Source organism: Euleptes europaea, chromosome 4 (assembly GCF_029931775.1).
Source record: "Euleptes europaea isolate rEulEur1 chromosome 4, rEulEur1.hap1, whole genome shotgun sequence".
Classification (NCBI taxonomy): domain Eukaryota; kingdom Metazoa; phylum Chordata; class Lepidosauria; order Squamata; family Sphaerodactylidae; genus Euleptes; species Euleptes europaea.
Window position 1 is genome coordinate 36,874,223 of NC_079315.1, and position 22,990 is coordinate 36,897,212.

A 22,990-nucleotide genomic window follows, 5' to 3' on the forward strand; every position below is an offset into this window, starting at 1 on the left:
TACTCAGTGGCCACTGAGAAGGCGACGGCGTTCGCAGTGAGTGTGGCATCGCCAATTTTTGGCCGGTTTCTCAACACACGGTCTTGCGGTACCTAACTTCCATGAGACATCAGGGCCTTTTGACCAACACCATGTCACTGCACATAGCGGCCGTTTCCTGTTACAGTAAAGTACACAGTTACCCCAACCCTTGTCGCTCCTCCACCATACAGCTTGCCATTCAACCCTGGTGGCAACTTTCCCCTGAGACAGCTTCCAGCTATTTGCCATTCTAAATTTGAGGCTGTTTTGTTTCGAGCCGCCTATTTACTGGCCTTCTTTGGGGGCTTTTGGTGCAGTGAACTGGTTTCAGTCTCCAGGCATGACAGATCAGGGAGAGCGCTCGAAGTTCGAGACATGTCGCTTAATGGCTCTACCCTTCACCTGGTAGTTAGAAAATCCAAAACAGACCAGCTAGGCTGTGGCATGACCATATTCCTTCTATCAGTTCCCCTTGGCCAGCCTTGCCCAGTCACAGCTACAAAAGCTTACTTACGTATATACCCACCCCCAAAGGCCCCCTCTTCATTCACAGTGACAGGTCCTTTATCACCAAGCTTCAATTTGTAGCAGTTTTGAGAGCTGGTCTGGCCGCTTTTGGGCTATGACCCAAGAAATTTGGGGCTCATTCCTTCTGGACTGGAGCAGCCACTTTGGCGTCAATGAGTGGCTTGTCTCTCAGTGACATCTAGTCCTTAGGTCAATGGAGATCATCTGCATACAAAGTATATATCCACTGGTGAAAACATCAGATCACATTTTCCTGCCATGCTCTTTCTCTTTTAGGCTTGGTGCAGTCTGTTTGGATTGTCGGTCATACCATAGTCCATTGGGCTGGTACTTCCTCCTCAGGTTGGGGTGCATCTTTGGGCTTGGATCAATGGCTACGCATCGAATGGATTGGCCTCCGGGGCACGTTTTGGAACTCTCTTGCCCCCACAGTTATGGACAACTTGCACTGTTCAGCCCCCCTGATGCCATTGTGATTCAACACGGCAAAAATGACCTACCGGTCCGGAAGGACATTGACCTCTTGCTGTCCATGGTAGCTGACCTTTGGGAGCCGCGGTCTAAGCTGCCAGCCACTCAGCTGTTCTGGTCTCAGCTGTTGGAGTGTCAGATTTGGCGTAACACCGATGCCCTGGCAAGGGTTGACATTGCCAGAGAAAAAGTGTGCAAGATGGTAGAGCGTTTTGTGGAATCCATTGGGGGTAAAGTTATTCCCCACATCGACATTTCTTTTTGTAAGCCTGTGCTGTACCGCCCGGACAGCATTCACTTGTCCTGCTAGGGTAATGACTTGTGGCTTCATAGAATTCAGGATTTTCTTCTTTGTTGGTTGAACCAGTAGGAGCGTTGGCAGGAGTTGGGCAGCTGCCCTGCTCTTTGGCAGTTTTGGCATTGGGCCTAATCCATTTTGGGGAGGATGCACTTGCATGCCTGCCTTCCCTCTTTTTGGAGACCACAAGGGGTCTTGGGTGGTATCCTACCATGGATGCTCGGGGGCTGCTGTGTTTCTTCACTCCCAGGTGGAGAAGGGACCACTTAGAGATTTATGTCCTAGTGGAACCACTACATCGGCCAACAGGGTGGTGGCCCAATGCCTGGATCCATGCCCTATGCTTCACCAATGCTCCATCTGCTGTAATCAATAAAGCTGTGGCCTTTTGTAAACCCAATCTTGTGTGCAGTTGTATAGATTTGTGTTTTGTTCCCCTCCCTGCTTCTGACCCAATGCTGCCCTTGCCCTTAGGAACACAATATCAAAAGCTTACATATGCCCAGTGACTTTTGAGTAGCAGATCCTCCAGGATATATCACAAAATGCAACTTTCCTCAGCGTTAAAATTGCTTTGTAGTGTGGCGGGTGCTATTTGATAAGTACAGAGTGAAAGCTTCTTTGGGCATACAGAGTTAGCTGCACTGTTCTCAAGATCAAGACCAGAGTATTTTGCACAACTATTTATATCCAAAATGGGGAGTTAGCTCAATATTACCATAAAAATACATTAAAGAACACAAAGTCCTAGTCAATTATTTTCAGAAGTTCAAAGTAAGCTTTAAACAATTCTGGAACGCACAATACATTGCCATCGGTCTCTCCCATCAGTAGATTTTTTTCTCTTTGCTATTTAGCAGAATACCTGTATTTAGGAGTTCTCTCCTGCCCATCATCAGGGGGAGGCTCTGGGGGCATTATAAACACAGTATGTTCACTCTTTTGTGACTCATCAAGCTCAATCAACCGAATATCCTCTGTGGAGTCGACATCGACCTGCAAATACATCATAATTCAATATGCCTGTAAATTCCATAACTACATGGGAACTTCATATGCTCTAAAGCTCTGTGCCTCAAGACCACAAATGAAGAAAGATTCAGGAAGCAATACCAAGCAAAAAATAGTAGCTCATATCTTTGAAAACCCCAGTCATCTTGCAAGAATTTGATGTATTGAGTTAGCACGTCAAAGATCTCAAGTCATTTTCTTGAACAACCTTAATGTGTAGTCTAATATAATATAATATCATATCAGAAAAGGCATGAAATACTCCCATAATATACAGCTTACATACCTTATCTCCTTTTTCTGATCCTTTCTCAGGAAAAAGCTAAGAAAAGGAGTTAAAAACAGAATTAGAAGCCCTTATGTAAATAAATGACTGGACTGTGAAATAAAAAGTACATTGTGGTTGAACACTCCCCTTCTCCTTGCCCAACAAACAGCCTGTTTGGAGCTCTCTCCTTCACACACCAGCCAGGAGATGCACAACTAGTGGATATAAATCCAGGTTAAACCAGAAGAGCCAGTGTGGTGCAGTGGTTAGAGTGTCAAACATTAACCTAGGTATTCTAGTTCCTAATCCTCATGATCCATGAAGATCACTGGATGACCTTGGGCCAGTCACCGTCTCTCAGCCTGACCTACCTCACAGGTTTGTTGTGAGGATAAAATGGAGGAGATAATCATGTCAGCCACCCTGGGCTTCTTGGAGGAAAAGGGGATGCACAATGTATTAGATTAGATAAGGGATAACTGTGGAATCTCTGAGTTCACACATTGTAGCTCTTAGGCACCATAGGGGAGGATACAATAGGCAGGAAAGAATATACTGCCCAAGCAAAGCTAAGGTCTCCCAAAAGTTCTACTTGAATAGGCAAGTGGCGCTGTGATTCTCCATTCTAATATGTGACCTCCTCTGTTAGCAAGAGTATTTACTGCCCTAAGATTTAAGAACACGCTATATGAAAGTTGAAGGGTTGAGAAATCCCTCTATAAACAAAGTAAACAGTTACCAATTTGCTCTAAGTAGTAAAGGTCATCACCTCACAACATCAAAATAAAGACAAATTCAGGAAGCACTTAACAAGAACAAGAAAGCCACAGATCAACAAGAAGAGTCTAACATTTATTGAAACGTTTTTTTTTTACCTTTTCCACACAGTCATCAAAAAAAGCCAAGCCGGTATCTTTATCACTCACAAAACTGCATTCTTCAATGAAGCGGCTAAATATCTGTGTTTTAGTTAAACCCGTATAAAATTTTGCGTAGGTGCGATCTCTACTTTTTAAAAACCCTAATTTAAAAAAACAAAGACAATTGCTTAAAAGTACTGGCATACGATAAAAGATCCACAATTATGTAATTTGTCTATTTAACATTCTCCTGTAACTCTTGGCATTGCTGTGAGAGCTTAGAAAAACAATTTCTCTTGCTTCCAAGCCTATTTATACTTTAAAACTTGTACACAGATGGTTTCCACGACATTTCTCCTGCTGACAATATCCCATCTGTAGGTTCTTTCAACACCACAGAGGAAGAATGAACCTGAAAAAGTTATAACAACATTTTGCCTCGATAAACTCTGATGATAAAAGGACTCCCAAAAACATTCTAAGACACCTTTGCTTTAATTGAGAACCATTCAATTCAAATCATTTTAGCAGACTGCACAACACAACCAGAGGATATGTATGTTTTTGAATGGGAGGGACACAAGTCTCATTAATTGCAAAAGGGGCTTGTGCAGGAGAAATTCCAAGTTAACTGTACTCTTTGTTTTCTCCATTTTTTTCTCAACTTCCAACTTTTATTATCAGCTGATGAAGCCTGGTACCACAGTGCACCCTTTCCCAAATGCAGAGCGTTTGTTTCTTCTGGAACGTCATCATTTCTATGGCAACACTGACAGAATGCCCACATTATGTACATCAAATGCTACTGAATAGGACAGCTTGCTTATTGTGCTAAGCTACGATAACACAACAGCAATGCCAACTATTTTTAATTGTCTATCACCACAGCATTTTTAGGCAAGCAAGAGCTAGAATTATCACCTAATTCCAACCCTTTTATGTCTGCCTTGTCCCCAAGCTGTGATGATAGAAAGTGGTGCAAGAGAAGTTCACCAATATCTCCAAGGCCCAATTTAGTAACTATGATGAGCCCATTGGGTCTGATATACTGTGTATAAACCTTCCTGTCATTTCATATTAGAGAAGCTGAACTTTTGCACATTCTAGAAATTCCTGATAAAGATCACTCTCTTCAGATTGAGAAAAGGCATAAAATCTAGCAATATAGGGTATTATTCTGGGCAATATTGTAAAAATTCTAGACTCAGCCATTAACTTGCCCTGCTGTGTCTCCATTTACATTACATAGTAGACCACCACGTCTCCCTTCCCTTCCCAACGTACCCCTGGCTACATCCACTGACTACTGTTTCAGTTGTCATATTTATGCTCTGTATCATTCCCTGTGAATAACCAACACCTGACCACACACCATGCTCAGTAAATAAATGAGTATGTTAAGTATTGCTTGTATCTCAGGCCTAACTAATCCCACAGGAGTCCTCCTTTGAAGAGAAACAAGAAACTACTGGATATTCAACAATTGCATTGCTTTTCTTTCCTACACCTTCTCCCCCTCCAAAGCGCAAGCTTAAAGCTATTGCCTGGATGCATCTCATGGCACAACCTGTATGCCACAAAGTGGGACTGTTCTTAACAGATATATCAGCATTTCAATACAAGCAGAATCAACAATCTCTTCAAGACTCACCTTGAAGATCAAACAGGGAATCTGCAGCAGTAGCTTTATTTGAAGGTGCCTCCGTGATTGGTTTAAGGAATGTTCTGTACCCTTTTAAGATAGATGCCATGAAACGCAGAAAAGCTTCCTGAATCTCCATTTCAAACTGGGTCATTTTTTTCTGCCAGGAGAAATCTGCCTCTATAGGTGTCATCTCAACCGCAGAGCCTTCTTGCGTCTTTCTGTGAACTGGGGTAGAGAGAGGTAGGAGGAAAGAAACTGAATTAAGGGACTTTAAACAAATACAGCTATATGAAGAAATGTCCAGGAAATGTTTTCAGATGTGCTCAACTTTCAAGGAATACTCACGTACATAAGCATTACAGAGAGTGCACTTTACACAAGTAGAGAATTGTTATTTCCACAGTTACCCACCCAGACAGATATCTGGATTTTATAATCTATCCCATTATGAATTTAAATTTTACTAATTGCCTCCAGCATCATCCCTGACATCCAGCTATTGTCTCATACTAATTACAAAGAAATATTCTGCTTGCTCAATCAATGCGGTTAGCAGCATTGCAAACTAGTATTATTGTGCCCCTCTCAATCACACAGCAAAAGAAAACCTGTTTTTAAATCACCATCCTGACGCTTCCTGTCATAATGATGGAAGAAGTGTGATGAGAACGGAACAAAGCTTTAATATCGACAGTCTTGTTCCAAATAAACCTGCTATTAAGTAAGATGGAGCACAGAAAAACAGGTCAACTTCAAAAAGTCTCCCCATATTCATTTTTTTCTTTAGCATAGATCTCATCTCCTGTATTTTACCTAATGCCAGCTGTGGATGCAGTTTCTTTAAGGTGCTGAGTAGACTTTTGCACGGCTTCTTGGGAAGTTGTTTCCAGTTCATGCTCTTCTTATCATCTGATCTAAATAATTAAGAGAAAACATACACAAAAATCGAAAGGGAACTAATGTTTAATGCTAGAAAAAGTATCATTTTGTTTTAGGGTATAATGCTTAAAGTAAAATCAAAAGCTTGTTTCTTTCCCTCCTTCCACCCCACTCCCAGTACACCTGTGGGGGGAAAAAACCCCAAAATGAAATATTACATGAAGTTCTCTTAATTCAATCGGGGTTCAGTCCCAGAACAACTTACAACAGCTTTGCTTAGGCTTGGTCTACTCTAGACAGTATTCCAGCAGCAAGTTACTTGACTCACATTTCAGTGCATCTGTTTCTATATTTTAGTTTTGTTTTCTTCACTGAAAAGCAGTTTAGTCACACACAGTTACACATAGTAAGACATACCGCTTTACTGAAATTCAAGATCCAATAAAAAACAAAATAAGAGTATATGTGTGCGTATGGACACAAAGTAAACTGACTGAGATGTTATCATTTTTTTCAGATATGAAGTAATTCCCACGCCTTCAAAAATACTGGCAAATATACTATGAGAACTGAAATACATAGAAAGGTCAAACGCAGTGTTGGATATACTTGTTACAATGTCCATTTGTATATTCTTCCTTACAGAAATTATTTCATGTACTTTGTCAAAGTGGTGTGTTCTTCCATCATGTACATATACAATACACTGCAGCCTAAACAGGACAATGCAAGCTTTAATCACCATTTTTGGAAAGTTGTGTGAAACAAACCCAATATGCTTCAAAACAGCATGAGCCACATAAATGTTGTACCTCTTTATGAAAATATTGTCGAAGGCTTTCACGGTCAGAGTTCATTGGTTCTTGTAGGTTATCCGGGCTGTGTAACCGTGGTCTTGGAATTTTCTTTCCTGACGTTTCGCCAGCAACTGTGGCAGGCATCTTCAGAGTAGTAACACTGAAGGACAGTGTCTCTCAGTGTCAAGGGTGTAGGAAGAGTAATATATAGTCAGAAAGGGGTTGGGTTTGAGCTGAGTATTGTCCTGCAAAAGTATTGTCCTGTAAGTATCAAGATAATGTGCTAATGAGGGTATGGTATGTTAATATGGAACCATTGTATCCTGAAGTGATCTGTTAATGTGTGTAATCCAAAACTAATCTGTATGGCTATTGTTGAATGTTGTCTTTGTCTGGAGGTTTTTCAGGGCAGGAAGCCAAGCCTTATTCATTCTTAAACTCTCCTCTTTTCTGTTAAAGTTGTGCTGATGTTTATGAATTTCAATGGCTTCTCTGTGCAATCTGACAAAATAGTTGGTAGAATTGTCCAGTCTTTCAGTGTCTTGGAATAAGACCCTGTGTCCTGTTTGTGTCAGTCCATGTTCAGCCACTGCTGATTTCTCAGGTTGGCCAAGTCTGCAGTATCTTTCATGTTCTTTTATCCTTGTTTGTATGCTGCGTTTTGTGGTCCCGATGTAAACTTCTCCACAGCTGCAAGGTATACGATATACTCCTGCAGAGGTGAGGGGGTCTCTTTTGTCTTTTGCTGATCGTAGCATTTGTTGTATTTTCTTGGTGGGTTTAAACACTGTTTGTAGGTTATGTTTTTTCAAAAGTTTCTCCATCCTATCAGTGACTCCTTTAATAAATGGCAAGAATACCTTTCCTATGGGAGACTGTTTTTCTTGAGTTTTCTGATTTTTGTTTGGTTCAATGGCCCTTCTGATTTCATTCTTGGAGTAGCCGTTTGCTAGCAGTGCGTGATTTAGATGGTTAGTTTCTTCCTTGAGAAACTGTGGTTCACAGATCCGTCTTGCACGGTCCATTAATGTTTTGATTATTCCTCTTTTCTGTCGGGGGTGGTGGTTGGAGTTTTTGTGTAAGTAGCGATCTGTGTGAGTTGGTTTCCGGTAGACCTTGTGACCTAACTGAAGGTTTGATTTACGGATGACAAGGGTATCAAGAAATGGGAGTTTACCCTCAATTTCCTTTTCCATGGTAAACTGAATGTTTGGATGGATATTATTAAGATGGTTTAGAAAGTCCATTAATTTTTCTTCACCATGGCTCCAAATGGTAAATGTATCATCTACGAACCTGAACCAGACTGTAGGTTTGTAAGGTGCTGATTCTAATGCTGTCTTTTCAAAATATTCCATGTAAAAGTTTGCTATTACTGGACTGAGTGGACTTCCCATAGCTACTCCATCAATCTGTTCATAAAATTCTTGATCCCATAGGAAATAACTTGTTGTCAAACAATGGTGAAATAAGGCTGTTATATCTTCTGGAAAAATCTGGTTAATCAATGAGATTGTGTCTTTAACTGGAACCTTGGTAAAGAGGGATACAACATCAAAACTGATTAATATATCCTTTGGATTGAGTCTTAACGGACTGATTTTGTTGATGAAGTGAGTTGAATCTTTGATGTAAGAAGTGGTTTTTCCAATGTGGTCAGGAAAGAAAATTCCAAGACCACGGTTACACAGCCTCTTTATGAAAAGATGGGAACAGCTCCTCTATCTGCAAGACTGAAACTGGGATTGAAAGACACGATGGGTGCTTAAAGAACAGAACCACCACACAACTGCAGCGTCACTTATTTGGGATAGCAACTAAAGTTAGTACTTGTTTCGCAAGATAAAGCAAACAGATCTGAGGCAAGGTCATGCTAATGGCCGGACTGCTCTAGCTACCTGGGGTGCCATTAGTGCACAAGGGACCAAGGCTGGCACGAGAGCAGGGCACTGCTCCACTGAAATGAACCAATATTCCAGGGACCTAGAATCCATCTTGGTGCATGTGTTGCAACTTTAGAGTTGGAGGTATGAGTTAGTCACTTTGCATTTTCTCCTGGCAGGAGGCATGAAAGGCGGACAGACAATGGGAATGACTAAGCTCCCTTTGCATATTAAATTAAGTGCTCCCAGCAGACACCTGGCAAACACTGAGAACTTTAAATCCCATCAACTGCAGACAAACAAGGTTATTCAGGAAAAACGTAGCTATTCTCTACATATCTGATGCCCCTCAAGCCAGTCACCAGGCATTCAGAGGAGATTGAATGAAACACCTCCAGCCTGACTCACACCCATCTTGAGAAACTCCTCAGACAAGCCCTCACATTCTAATACCTATACCAAACAATTGCCAGCAATTAATCAGCTACCATACAAATATTCTCTTCTTTCCTGAGAGACATTAAACCTCTTCCCTCTGTTTTGTTCAGACCTTGAAGGAGCAAATCAAGTTCTTTGACCCTGGTAAAACTTTCCTTTGCATGTTACCTCATATTGCCTCAACACTCATTTAGGGGTATAAATATTAGCCCTCATGGCTTTCATAGTGTATATGTAAGGTCTTTCACTTTGCATGTAAGGTGTTTCACTTTGCTTTCTGGAGACGCTGGTTCGTTTCCCCCTCTACAGCGCTGCTTTCACTCGGACATTGCTCTTCAAGATCGGTAATTATTACCAGAACCCTCACTCAAGAATCCCACCCCTCCACTCTTTACTTTCCTTAGCTCTTGATGAATTGTGTGTGTGCTTTACATTGTGTGTTTGAAATTACTATTTTATAATAAAACCCCATTTTATTTGGAACAAATTGCTTCTTTATTGGGAGTGTTCCATAGGGACTTATCTCTATATGCACAGGTTCAAAGATTCTGGTTACCCAACCTCTCACAAGGCTGTCTCCAGCACCAATTCCCCCAATCAAATAGGAGACTATCTAATTCGGGTAGAACCCTGATAACTAAGTATGGGATCCCTTCTCTTCGCACCCCTTGAAATGGACATAAGGGGTTAGATCCAATTATTCCCTTGCATTCAGGAGAGCCCTTGGTAAGCAGAAGGGCATCTTCACAGCCAATCCAAAGATTACAGAAGTGAATGTAGCCTGTGATTCTGCCACAACACTGAAAGTGTTTAAAATTTTTGCCAGTCTTTGTAATTGCCCATCTGTTTTGTTTCATGTCATTAATATGGTTGCTTTCCTACTGTTAAAAGGAGATACTGGTATGCTTTCAAAAACACACACAAAACAAAGCAGATGGATATCATTATATGGTAATCAATAACCCTTCTTACTTAACTGCACTTACTAGTGTTTATAGGCTGTATGATTATCATAAATCTTCCAAAGCAGCATCTCAAGATAAATGTAATTAATTCAATGACTTCCAAATATAGCATATGCAATGTTTCTATTTTGTAGGTACGGAAATGAAAACAGAACCTGTATTCCAGTGTAAAAACGGGCTATAACAACCCTGGCCTCTATACTTTGAAAGGATTTGGGCCCTTTATGGAATTATAAATTATTTATGAACCTGCATTCAAAGCCTCCAAATAAACAGTGCTTGGTTATGGGGGGACCCTGCAATTAATTTCTGATAGGCACAGCTATACTTTTGAACCTGCATGTAATGTGCCCTTTACTTCTCTTCCCTCCCTTTGTGGTTGATACAAAACATTCTGGTTTGATCAAACTTCCATTCACCATGATGTCCAAATTCTAAATTTTGGTTTGATCCCAGTTTAGGTGACTATCTGAATTGGGATCAAACCAAAATTTAGAATCCAGAATGACATGGAATAATCCAGTTCCCTAGCAGGCACATGCATTTGGACATCCTTGTCAACTGGAGCTTGATCAAAGTAGGAAGCAACTACACACAAGCACAACAGGCTGTGTTTGTGCCTGACGGAAGTTTAATTGCAGTTTGCTGTGACATATGAATGCATCCCAATTAGTCAAGCAAGATGGGGGGGGGGGTAGAAAAAAATGTATCAAGGCCAAAACAAGAACCATGTCTCTCTAAACCAGAGATTTATTCAGAGAGTTGTAACACTAACTTGAAAGCAACATTAACTCTATAAATAACAAAGAAAGAGGATGATAAAGATTGGCCTGTCATCCCAATCAGATCTCCATACTAACAGTTTCTCATTGTCACTTCTCCTAATTGACTCTGGAGACTAGATAATGAAAAGAAAGTCTAGTGAATGAAAGCTATTCAGCTTTATTCTGGCAGTCAGTAATGCTCCCATCACTACACTATAATATCGCCACTAGCAATACAGACAGAAAGCCCGCTTATCTGTGACAAGTACTGTGCCTGTGACAGTGCTTTGATCTTCTCAGGACGCTATCCTTCCCCCTTCCTCAGGGAAAGGCCTTCTTTGCAATCATTACTTTATCCACAATGGATATTTAAAAGCAATGGGCTTACATTAATATAGAATCTGTATATTGAGATACTTTGGCACACCTATACCATTCTCCTAAACCAGGGGTGTCCAAACTTTTTTCAAAGAGAGCCAGATTTGATTAAGTGAACATGCGTGAGGGCCGACCATTTTGCCTGACATTCTTAATTAAACTTATTAAATGCAAATTAACTATTTTATGCAAAGTTTATTGCAAACGGCATACTTATTATGCCCATAACCACAGACTGCACCACAAAAACCATGGCTACATTCCTTCCTTTCCCCAAAACCCCTTTAAGCTCACCGGACGCCCCCCAGCTTCTAAATCTCCAACCTTCCTTCTGTAGGGAGGGAGCAGGAACTCTTCCTCCCCCCCCCCCACCACTCATGTGCCTCTCTGGGACTGTCAACTCTGTCCCTTCAACCATGCCGGGGGTATTCTGTCCTCCCCTCATCTGAGCCAGGAAATAAACTGGTTTTCATTCTCATGGAGTCCAAGATTCAAACACTCTGACATCTCCCGTGCAGGGAGGAATTTGGAGTTTTTCTCCCCATGAGAGCCAGCGTGGTGTTTGGGGCTTTGACCTCCGGAATGAACACGGGTGTCCTCTGCAGACTCGGCCCCATCTGAACGCGCCTCGTTTCAAAACACGATACATGCCAGGAGTCATTTATTTCCCCCACCCCATCCCTTCTTTCGAATCAGCCACTTGCCTTGGAGAGAACCTGCTGGGGGGTCTGACTCCAAACACTTCCCGCCCCCAAATCCAGCCCCCTCTCCCCCCTGCCTTTCCTTGACTCACAATCCCCCCACTCAAGACCCATCCAGTCTCTCCCCTCCTCCCTCCCACCCACCCTGCAAATCTGGATCCCTTGCGAGGCCTCCGCAATGCAGGGAAGGGGCTGCATCTCCCCCCCACCCCAGCCTTCTGCAGAGAGGAAGGAGGAAAAAGGAGAACCAGACGGAGCAGCCCCCCCCCCCACTCCCAGGCTTTTTGGTGTTTGTGTGTGTGTGGGGGGGGTGTCTTTCCTCTCCCGGATTGGAGCCAGCCTCTGACCTCCCTTGCATTTCCCTTCCGCCCCGCCACCTTTCCCACCCTCGAGTCCCCCCCAACCCATCCTCAGGATCCCCCTTGACCCACTCGGGAGGAGCTGCTGCTGCTTTTCCATGCGTCAGAACAACAAAGGCCGTGTCCCCACACACAGGCTCTGGGTAAGAAGGAAGTGGCCTCTCTAGGGTTTCAGTCTCGCAGGCCTTCATTCCGGGGGGTGGGGCTGAGACAGCCAATCGAGGCGACCCTCCGCCCAAGTGTCGCCCCCTCGGTCGGGGATGCAAAGCACAGGCGCAGCCCCCACACGCCCCCTTTTCTCTCTCTGCAAAATAGGCTGGGGGGCCATATTAAACTGGTCCAGGGGCCACAATTGGCCCCCGGGCCGGACTTTGGACATGACTGTCCTAAACATAGCAAAATGTACACCATTTGTATTTTCACTCCCAAGACCTTTAGTTCACAGAAACCACATTACTTCCCTACTGTACCAAGTACAAATTCACACATAAAAAAGTATTAGTGGAAAAACACTCGTGAGTTTTCCTCCCCTAGGGCTTCTTACAAAGCATATCCAGAGACCAAGGTTCAAGGGCTAGTTAACAAAGGGACATATAAGACCAAACTAAGGTCTGGCACTGTATTAATCAGCACTGTGCTCCTGCACTCCTCCCTCACTCAATCAATTCATGATTTTCTATTTAGTGCAAACAATAGTTTGTCACTGCATTCAAACTGGCAGACTGGAGTTTGTACTTTACCACCAAAGCTGTGGTTTGAACTTCACTTGAAACCAGGGCTGTTTCCACATGGGGACAATTTCCCATTGCATTCTATTTGGTGCTGCAAATACAGAAGCAGCATCGGCAGGAACAGAGGAACACACAGCAAATTCTCCATGTTACCTCCTTGTGCTCACCATTCCTCCTCCCCTTGCAGGTAAAGTACTTTTTGCCCACTTTTTAAGTAGCTACATTGATACAGCAATCATGCTGCTATATAGATATGCCTACAGCCAATTTTTTTAAGGCTGGCAAAAAGCTTGCTGGTAGAGGTAAGGAAATGCCCTCAGATGTGAGTGGGGAAGGTGTGGAAGTCTTCCCCTTCCAATTTCTCATGGAATCCAAATCCACTCTGAGTACAATCGTCTCAGAAAAATCATAGAAAAGTGGGTTTGGGAAAACACACAGCAAAGCAGGGGGAAAACACAGAAGACAGATGGCACGTCCGTGTTCTACATAAAAAAAAAAACCAACCCACTGCAGGGGTTTTTTGGGGAGGGAGAAGGGCACAGAACAAAACTTCTCTGTAGAAGCAAACCAGGATTACGAGCCAGTTTCAAATCATGATTTCAATCCTAGGGAGGAAAAAACTATACAGCTTGCTGTTTTGGATGCAATAGTGCTCTTTTCTTTATAAACCCATCATTGACTGCAGCTGCATGGGGGGGGGCAGGAACAGGGAGCCCACAAGCACAGTCCTTGTTAATATAGTGCTAAATCTTCCCCTGGCACTACAACTGGGTTTAGGCCATCTGCTTCCAGTAAATTTGTGCTGTGAAGAACCAAATTTATTCCACGTTAGGGAGAAAAAACAAACAAATTTCAAGTCATGCTAATCCTTGGCTATTCTATGATTTCCTTTCCATATCTTTTTTTTTTTTTTAGGCAGGGTAGCCATGCATTATTTTGAAATATATGTGCCATTCAGGATATTTTAAAAACAGTTTCACTCAACAAGAAATATTGTTTTTTTGTAACAGCTGTAGGAGTAATGCTTTTTTTTAACAACATAGAACCGTACAAAATACACATTTATAGCAACGGCAATATATATAGAGTGCATAGCTTTGAGGAATATGCACTGTACATTGCACTTTAGCAATTGTTTGCAAGAGGACCGTCCTGGATGAAACAGGAAAACCCACTTGCAATTGATTGCCAAAGTGCATTGTACAGTGCATTATCCAAAGTGTTTGAAAGCAACCTCAATCTATTGGGCTCTTGATCTATTACAAATGTCAGGGGTTGAATAAAATAATTACATACAACTTTACATTAAAACCGTAACACACACATACATAGAAACAGAGAGGCTATAAACAAAATTTTAAAACAAAAACTTACATGTACACCATGTTTGTGTCTAAGTCAATGCAAACAACATCTTGTGGAGGGTCGTACAAATCAAAGTACCGTGAGTCAACTCCAACTATAAATGGGAGGGGAGCACTGAGCACCGTTGCCAGAGACAAAGGACAGAGAGGGATGTAGGGACATTGCCACTGAAATGGAAAGATCATCTGAAGGAAAAATGAAATGAAACATATGCATTAACAAGACAACAGAAACTGAATAACATCCATTAATGCTAGTAAACACGGATCATCACATCAAGACCACCAGCAGATATTTTGTTCTGCAGAGTTTTCAGTTATAAAGTATCTCAAAACTCTGCAGTAAAGTCTAGCAAGTATATTGCTCAAGAGAAAAATGATAGAAGCCCAAGAATTATAAAGCAAGACTTTTTACTGTGAGTTCTTCATGCATTCTTACAGCATTGAAAAGTTTTTGGGTCAACATTCTTTACTTACCGGACCATAGAAATGACTAAATGGTATGCAGGACTAGTGAAGAAAGTTGTTTAACGCTACACGGTTCTTTTAAAAACACATAATTTTTACCTAGCAAGTGCCTTCAGTTAGTGTGTTGTACAACTAATTTTAGAAGCCAAAAAGAAGTCTAACTTGTAAGCTTATAAATTAACCAATTACAGACACACAGAGCAATAACAAGATTTAAGACCCAAAAAGTCATCTCTTAAGGCTATTCCTTTTTGGCTACAAAAGTAGTGATGTGCGATAGAGGGTTTTCTTTTTAACTAACAAAGTTAGTTCCACTTCATTAGTTAAATTTGCTTACATTCATACTGAAGTGATACAATAAAGTTTGTTTGTAGAACTATTTTTAAAATACAGCTGGAATATATTTTTATACAACAGGCAGAGGGGTTCAATGGGGTTTTATTTTATTCTGTATGTTTTAAATTGCGATTTGTAAGCTATGTTGAGCCCCAAGGAAAGGTGAGATATAAATATTTAAATAAAAAGAGAACAAATTATTTCCTGACAACTATGCTATGATATGGCAGGCTAGATTTTTGGAAGCCAGAAGTCAGGTTCAGACTCCATTTCTGTTACCTACATGAGGGAAACTTTACAGCCCTCCAGGGGGAAAAGCAAATGGATGTAAAGATTAACTCCTTTAAGAGCACCAAACATACAGAACATTAGATAACACTGACACCATGCAAGTGTTTGAAGGTTTGGTTTGTGTTTAACATGCACTATTTTCTAAATATTCTATCACCTAAGAAGTTCTCATTTTTAAGTTTACTAGTCACTCCATCCACCCCCAGGACTGAGCTGCATCCTACCATTTTGTTTCAGCAGTACCCATGAGCTGCCTTAGCACAATGATGCTTCCACCAATATCTGTATAAGAGAATCTTGCATCTGCAAAAGAGTGCTGGAACAATGCACAAAAACTGATAAAACACTGAGGCAGGATCCAACACAATGGATATTATTGGCAGCTAATACACTTGAGGATTTAAATGTACTATTTCAATTACTTTCACTGCCCAAGTTTTCAATATTCCAATTTTGCATACATTAAAATGAGCAGTTGCCTATATTTGCTCTGATGTTGTTCTCCCTAAGAGAGAAAATAATTCCTTAACAACAACAAAAAACTTTCTCAAGATAAAATCCTTGACAAGGCAAGGTAATAGTCATTCCCACTTTTCAGGGGAGGGAAGTTGGACAAATTATTTCTCCTGGAGTGTCTCATCTATTCCCAGATGGGTAAGAATTATTATTACCTAGCTCTTTATCTGTTTCTCTCAGAAGCATCTCTTTTACTATGAGATGAATACAGCATTGCTTCTGAAAACAGATGCCACAATAAAAATTTTAATTGCAAGAGGACAGACTGAAGACAGGCAAAGGACATAGGTAGTTCAAAGTACGTGCAGAGGTTTACAGTTCCTGCCATGCAAAACTTGCAACCAAAATAAGGGAAAACTATTTTAGGGCAGAAACAGAACACCCACTGAAAAGGTAAAGGACACTACAGAGGCTGCAGAAGATCCAGTGGGTCAGGTTAAAAGAAAACACAGCACACTTACGGCTACCACAGCTTCAGCTACTCCAGTCAGCACAGCAGGTCGGAGAGAGTGGAGTAGGATCTTGCCCTCTAGTAACACAAAGAGCAGCAGAGTAGCACAATTTTCTGGTCCAAGATTCATCAGCAGTGTGCTGAAGTTTGCACCACTAGAATGAGAAAGCAAAAGTCTGAGCACTGCGATGGCCATTATACATAACGTAAAAAACCAAAACACAAACATATTCAATCAATCAGTCTTTAATTTACAGTCATTTGACCAAACCAAAATAACATACGATCACCATAAAAAAATATTAATTGCTCAACAAATCCATAGATAACAATTATCGACACGATCCCAATAAAATCCCATATTGGATATCAACACACAGAACTTCATCCTATCCCTTTCTGTAGCAATCATAGGACAAGCATCTTCTGGTGCTGTTGCTGTTGTATTCTATAAACAGGCAGAGCTGTTCAGCCTAGCAGATACAGCTAGGGTGGATCACTCATTTCATCTCAGTCCAGTCAGGTCTTTGAGATAAACCTTAACAGCATATTCCATCAACAACATCCCTAAAATATTTATAATATTTACTATTACCTGAGTGGTAAAGGTGTAGAAACTGGTTGAGACAGTATTAATGCATCGTGTGCAGAAAGCTGCAAAATGGCAAAAAAACAACATTAGTTTTCATCCAAGACAGTCACGATCCAGTTGTTCAGTAGACCATTAAGCCCCAGATGTTTTTGAAATGATTGTTCCTTAAACAGCCAGCAGTTCTACACCACACAAGCACTGCCAGCAGTAGTAGTAGTAGTAGCAGCAGCAGCAACAACATTTTTACAGGTGTGGCTCCACCAGAGGATTTCCATGGATGGAAGGGGGACAATTTTCACCAACTCCCCTCTTCAGCTATACCTTGGAACAGCTATTCAGGGGGCACTTTGGGCTGCAGCATCCTGGGGGGAGGGGGGAGGCAAGGAAGTTGTGCTTCCCAGATGGAAATCCTTCTATCCCCATAAGTTACTGAGGATCCAAGCCATAGTGTGCTAGAGTATTTTCTGTAACACAAGTCACCACTGCTATCTCCATGTTTCAGAGGGAGGAGAGAAAGAGCTGAGACAGATGGCCTAAGGCAGGGGTGGGGAGCCTTTTTTCAGCCAAGGGCCATTTGGATATTTATAACATCATTTGAGGGCCATACAAAATTATCAATTTAAAAATTAGCCAGCCAAGCCCCAAGCAGGCAGCTGCCCCAGATGCCCCCTCCGCGTGGGCAAGCAGGCAGGCATCCAACTGGTGGCGCACTTGCCCACATGGTGGCACAGGATGGTCTGTTGCACCAGCCGGGCGTAGCCATCCAGCCACACACCGGAGTTGCTCCTGCTCCACATGGTCAGGGCCAGATTCTACAGCCGGTTCCTGCTACCTCTGCTTGCAGGGATGAAATGAGGACACACTGGCTAAGAAATCCCCCCCCCCAACGCATTCTGGCCCTGCCCCCTTTAACCCCCCCCCCATTGTCACCACTTTCGCCCCCAGCCCTCTTGTAGTACAGAGGGAATACGTTTCTCCATGGCCCAGGTGGGAAAGGGTTAACACAGTTTCTTGGACGGTCCTAGCACCTCCATAGCTAATGATTCTTCTGCAAGGGGGATAAAAGGTTCCTTTTCTCTGCAAAAAAAACTCACATCCGCCTTGAATAGAGGCTATTCCTGTCTGCGGGGGGTGGGGGGGATCACCAGTCTTACATCCTTCTGAGCTAGAGATCTGCCAGGACCCACGAAGGGCCAGACCAAATGACTTCACAGGCCTTAAACGGCCCCCGGGCCTGACATTCCCCACCCCAGGCCTAAGGCCATCTACTAAGTACCCTTCATAGTTCAGATTTAAATTGCAGAATTCCTGCCTCACAGCTCAGTCACTCTATTACAGTACCTCTTAAATGTACAGCACTGGCATACTGCCTGATCAGAAGATTCTACTTTGCCAGGGACATAGAAGAGACCAAATATTGTTAAATAAGTTTCCAACAAGGTGCATTAAATGCCTAATGGCATAGAATAAAAAAGTAACAGTAGGTATGACTGAAAAACAAAACCATATTACTCAGGGAAAAGGGCAGTCCTGTTGTACTGAACATTTCAGTTACCTGTACAAGGATTCTTGGTCTTTGAGGAGAAGGGAAAGGTATGTTGTGCATGAAGTGGGATATGTGCCTGCAAAATTAATTTAGAACATGTTTGCAAAATTAGCAACTTCAGATTTAAATACTCACATGATCATTCATTAATATTTTTAAATACCATACCAAAAAAGCCACATACCATACAATGATATCATTAGCCAAGTTATGGACACAACAAAAGTTTTACACTTCAGTTCATTCTAGTTTCTGAAGCGTTGCTTTCTCAGTGCTGGCTATCTAAAATGTTTAACTTCAGTACTTTAAGCACCTGCATAAACACTTGGGGAGGACAGAGTCATCAATATAAACAAACTGTCCAACTCACAGTACATGTAATGCCAAGGTATTTATATCTAGACAGTTGCAAGATGAAAACTTGCTTTCATTTCAGTTGTCTAATTAAAGAAAGTCTTATTTTTAAAGGAAGCCCGATACACTATCAGGTGCCTCCTATAACATATTCCAAGAATTGCTCAGCACGTTGAGCGATCATTCATGTTTGTGAGCAAGAAAGACTTTCTTTGCCCTGGAAAGCAAGTGAATAAGACATGCTTGCTTCTCAGGGCCAACAGTAGAGGAAACTGGGGAATACCCAAATTCTCCAGTGATGGCAAAACATAGGGGCCAACAAAACTATGAAGAACATACATGCAAAACACCCAAGATAAAGATGCCCTTCCTGCAGAGCGGGAAAAGGGTTCTTTCTGGCTCTAGTTAATCAGGGAAACAGAGCAGAGAGAAAGGACACTAGGGACTGACACCCTAACAGCTTTAACAACTTGTCAAATCTCTGAACAACCTATTCTAGACAAACACAGCAATAGTGTGCTCAGTTAAATAGAATTACATAGGCTTATAGATATTACAGATTTTTCAGCTCTGTTTTGAAATAATCATGATTATTTTTCTAACACCATGTCACGGATGTGAAGAATTAGCGGCTAGTCAGGAATTTGCTGTTTCTTGCCTACACCATCTGTTAACATTAAAAAAAAACTATACCACAATTTATACTTTCGTTTTCTACCTAGTCAGGTGACAGCACGGACTCAATATATTCCCTGCCAACTTCTACAGCAGTGGTTCCCAACCTTTTTTTGACCAGGGACCACTAGGACTTTTTTTGTTCGGTGCAGGGACCCCAAGGTTCAAAATAAAAATTCTGAGAATTTGAAAATAAACTTTAATCATAACTGTTAGTTAAACATTAAACTTAGAATAATATTTGAATATATATTTTTATAATAGAGAACTTTTAATTGAAAATATTAATTTATTATGGGTTTATAACTTTGTTTTGCGGACCTTAATTTAGTTCTCGCGGACCCCTGGGGGTCCATGGACCCCTGGTTGGGAACCAGTGTTCTACAGAGTGAAGGTGATTTAGCCTGTTAGATAAAAGGTGACGGTTTTATAAAAAGCACAAAACTACTAACATATACTATATAATACTACCCTAAAGTGCTTCAGCCTATTGATTGCATTTAGAAGGAAAACCTTTCTGTGTCCATCAAATTCTTGATTGTCATGATAACAACACTGTTAAATTCACATACAAGGGAATGCAAGATTTTGGTAAGAACTCTGCATAGATAATGCTATAAACACAAACACACACATTCCCACTCCCTGCCCCTGGGAATTTCCTACTACTTATACATTACACTGTCAACATAACAGTAGTCAGAACAATAGCGAACGTTTTGATAAACCGGAGTAAAAAGTAGGGTTGGCTAAATATTATTTATTTGTGTATGTTCAAAGCTCTTTAAATGTGTATATTAGTAATTGTCCATTGTCTACCAAAGAAGGGGAAATGAGAAAGCTTTTTAATGAGTATTAAGAGAAAATGAGAATATAACAATAAAAGAAAATGGAAATGTAACATTACTAAAATACTCATAATACAAATTCTTGAAAAGAAACTAAAACCGTGCTGCTAATATAACTAAAACACCCATAACAGTGAACCAAGCAATACTCTATTTATCTAAACGCATGATTATTACATCACTACCTCTCTGCGATTTACACATTGGGAGTGTTTTTTCCATCCTTGAAATTGTTAAATTTCAGCAAACATCCAATTCCTCAGTATTTTTGTATTATAATACGTCAACTTAATTAAAGCATAGGTTTCTTTAACCTTATCAAGCCAATTATTTAAATCAGGGAATTTATTGCTTTTCCAATATCTCGCAAGATTTGTTCTAGCAACCGTTAGTATATGGAGAAACGTAACTCGAATATCCTTTGGTTTATCTGGAAAATAATAAAATTGGTTCCAGTCTTACTGGAATAACAATTTCAAGGCCGCTGGATATGATTTCAATCACTTTCATCCAATATGTTTGAGTTCTACTGCAGCTCCACCACATGTATAGAAAATCTGCTCCAGCTGAATCACAATACCAACATTTACTAGCATTTTTATCTAAGTTGCACATTTTGGGAAATAAGAAAGATTTCACTGTCCTTCAGACCCCTCATTTCAATAATATTTTAAAGTTGATTACGCAAATTTCAACAACCATGTTTAAACCTGAATACCTTACAAGTGGGTATGAAGTTGATTTTCCATTTCCAAAGCTGATGTAAAAACAGGGGAAGAACAGATTCGATGTGATATAATCAGATCAGCGTATGGTTCCCTTTCATTTCAAGTTTTTTACAAATATTTAGTTTTGTAAATACTGTCAGGGAACAAATATTTGCCAGTGCCAAAACTGGCAATGCGTTCTCTTTATTTTGGTTCCTGAAACTTTACTTATATATATTCCTAGCTTTTAAAGCCCTTTCTGAATAAACCCACTTTACTAAAGCACTCTGCTAGCCTACAACTCACTTTGGTAAATATATTTCTAGCTTAAAATGGAACCTCTTGTCCTCTCTCTGACTCAATGTTTTAATAGTTTATACATCATAGAGAATAAAGACAAAAATGAAGTTTGTCAATTTAAAGCCTATAAATTCAAAGACTGCTAGAATGAATACATATATGTACTGGAAGTGAAATCATAAATAACCATGCCTGACAAATTTGGCAGCCTGTAGCAAATTTAATACTCATTTTTTAACTTCTTGAAGTTGCAAGGGAATAATAACCTCCACTTATTTAGAGGCCGTAAACAAGTTAAAGAAGTGGTTCTCAACCTTTTTCCGATCGTGGCCCCCTTCCGACCTTGTTGCCTTCCTTTGGCCCCCAGTCCTACCGCTAGAAAGGTAGCTATTTAAATGTTTTGTTTGTAAATAGCGAAGGAACAAAGACACATAAACAGCCACACAAAATGCACACATGCAGTTCTTATTAGGAAACTGAAATTTACAAAAAATACCCCACAAAAAGAGAATACAACACGCTAATAAACAACAATGTTCACATACAAGCGCAGCGGTGGAGTGCGGAAGTGGGAGGGAGAAGGAAGCGATGTTGCCACAGAGTGAGTGTGGCGATCTATCCATTGGGAAGCACAGTCTCTTCTCTGTTCTCTCTACTTCTCTTGTTTTCTATTTACTTCACTTCTCTGTTTTCTGTTTTCTTTTCTCGGTCACTTCTCTGTTTTCTTCACTTCTTACTTCTCTCTGTGGCCCCCTAGTCTCATGCCGTGGCCCCATTGGAATATCCTGGGGGGCCCCGGGGGGCCATATGGCCGCAGGTTGAGAACCACGGAGTTAAAGGACCTCAGTTTACATAAAACTCTGCATATGTGAAAAACTTTTTAGATGTATACATTAGGAATTCTAAAGGTGTCCTCTCTTATTTCTGGTATTCAACAGCATACCAATACAAGTGTATGAATACCATGAAGCAAAGCATTGCAATTCATACATCTGGCTCTCTTTTTTATGAATAGCTTCCAAGCCAATGCTTGCTAGATTCTGCATCATTGAGCTCCTGATGAACTGTAACAGAAAGAAACTAATGGCATGATTGTTTTCTTTCCTTGCTCAGTCAGGGACTCAAAAGGGGTGCAGCCAAATACCTAAATTTGGTTTTTAAAATGTTCTTTCAAAGCACCTTCAACTACTTGCAATAGCAGTCAAAATGCAGAAAGAAACGGCCTATGATTCATCTCCCAATTATTCAAAGTAAAAGACTGTTGAAGGGAGTTGGACAGGTGGCACATTGCACAATCTAGTAAAAATGCTTCAATTCAATTGGAAGACACTAATAGCGTCATCCTAAGCTAATATACTCAAAAGAACTTACTCCCCCGGAAAGTGTTCTCAGGACTGCAGTATGAGGCAGATTTTCCTTCCCAACAGGAGTAAATGGGACTTAAAATGTTTAATTTTGGCTGGAACCTACCCACTACTTATAAACAACTGGATGTATTATCCAAAATCCATCTGTACATATCCTGGTTCTTCCCCTTGAACGGTT

General features: G+C 41.0%; 1 protein-coding gene across 1 annotated transcript in view; it reads right to left on the minus strand.

Annotated features, from left to right (window-relative positions):
* Positions 1–22,990, minus strand: part of DENND4C (DENN domain containing 4C) — a 61,034-nt gene that overhangs the window by 26,732 nt on the left and 11,312 nt on the right. The window contains exons 6-14 of the mRNA XM_056848002.1: positions 18,571–18,637; positions 17,019–17,077; positions 16,434–16,578; positions 14,372–14,547; positions 5,916–6,016; positions 5,109–5,327; positions 3,473–3,618; positions 2,616–2,651; positions 2,184–2,314 (exon numbers count right to left, since the gene is read on the minus strand). Of these exons, the coding sequence (XP_056703980.1) occupies positions 2,184–2,314; positions 2,616–2,651; positions 3,473–3,618; positions 5,109–5,327; positions 5,916–6,016; positions 14,372–14,547; positions 16,434–16,578; positions 17,019–17,077; positions 18,571–18,637 (1,080 nt within the window). The remainder of the gene's footprint in view (positions 1–2,183; positions 2,315–2,615; positions 2,652–3,472; positions 3,619–5,108; positions 5,328–5,915; positions 6,017–14,371; positions 14,548–16,433; positions 16,579–17,018; positions 17,078–18,570; positions 18,638–22,990) is intronic.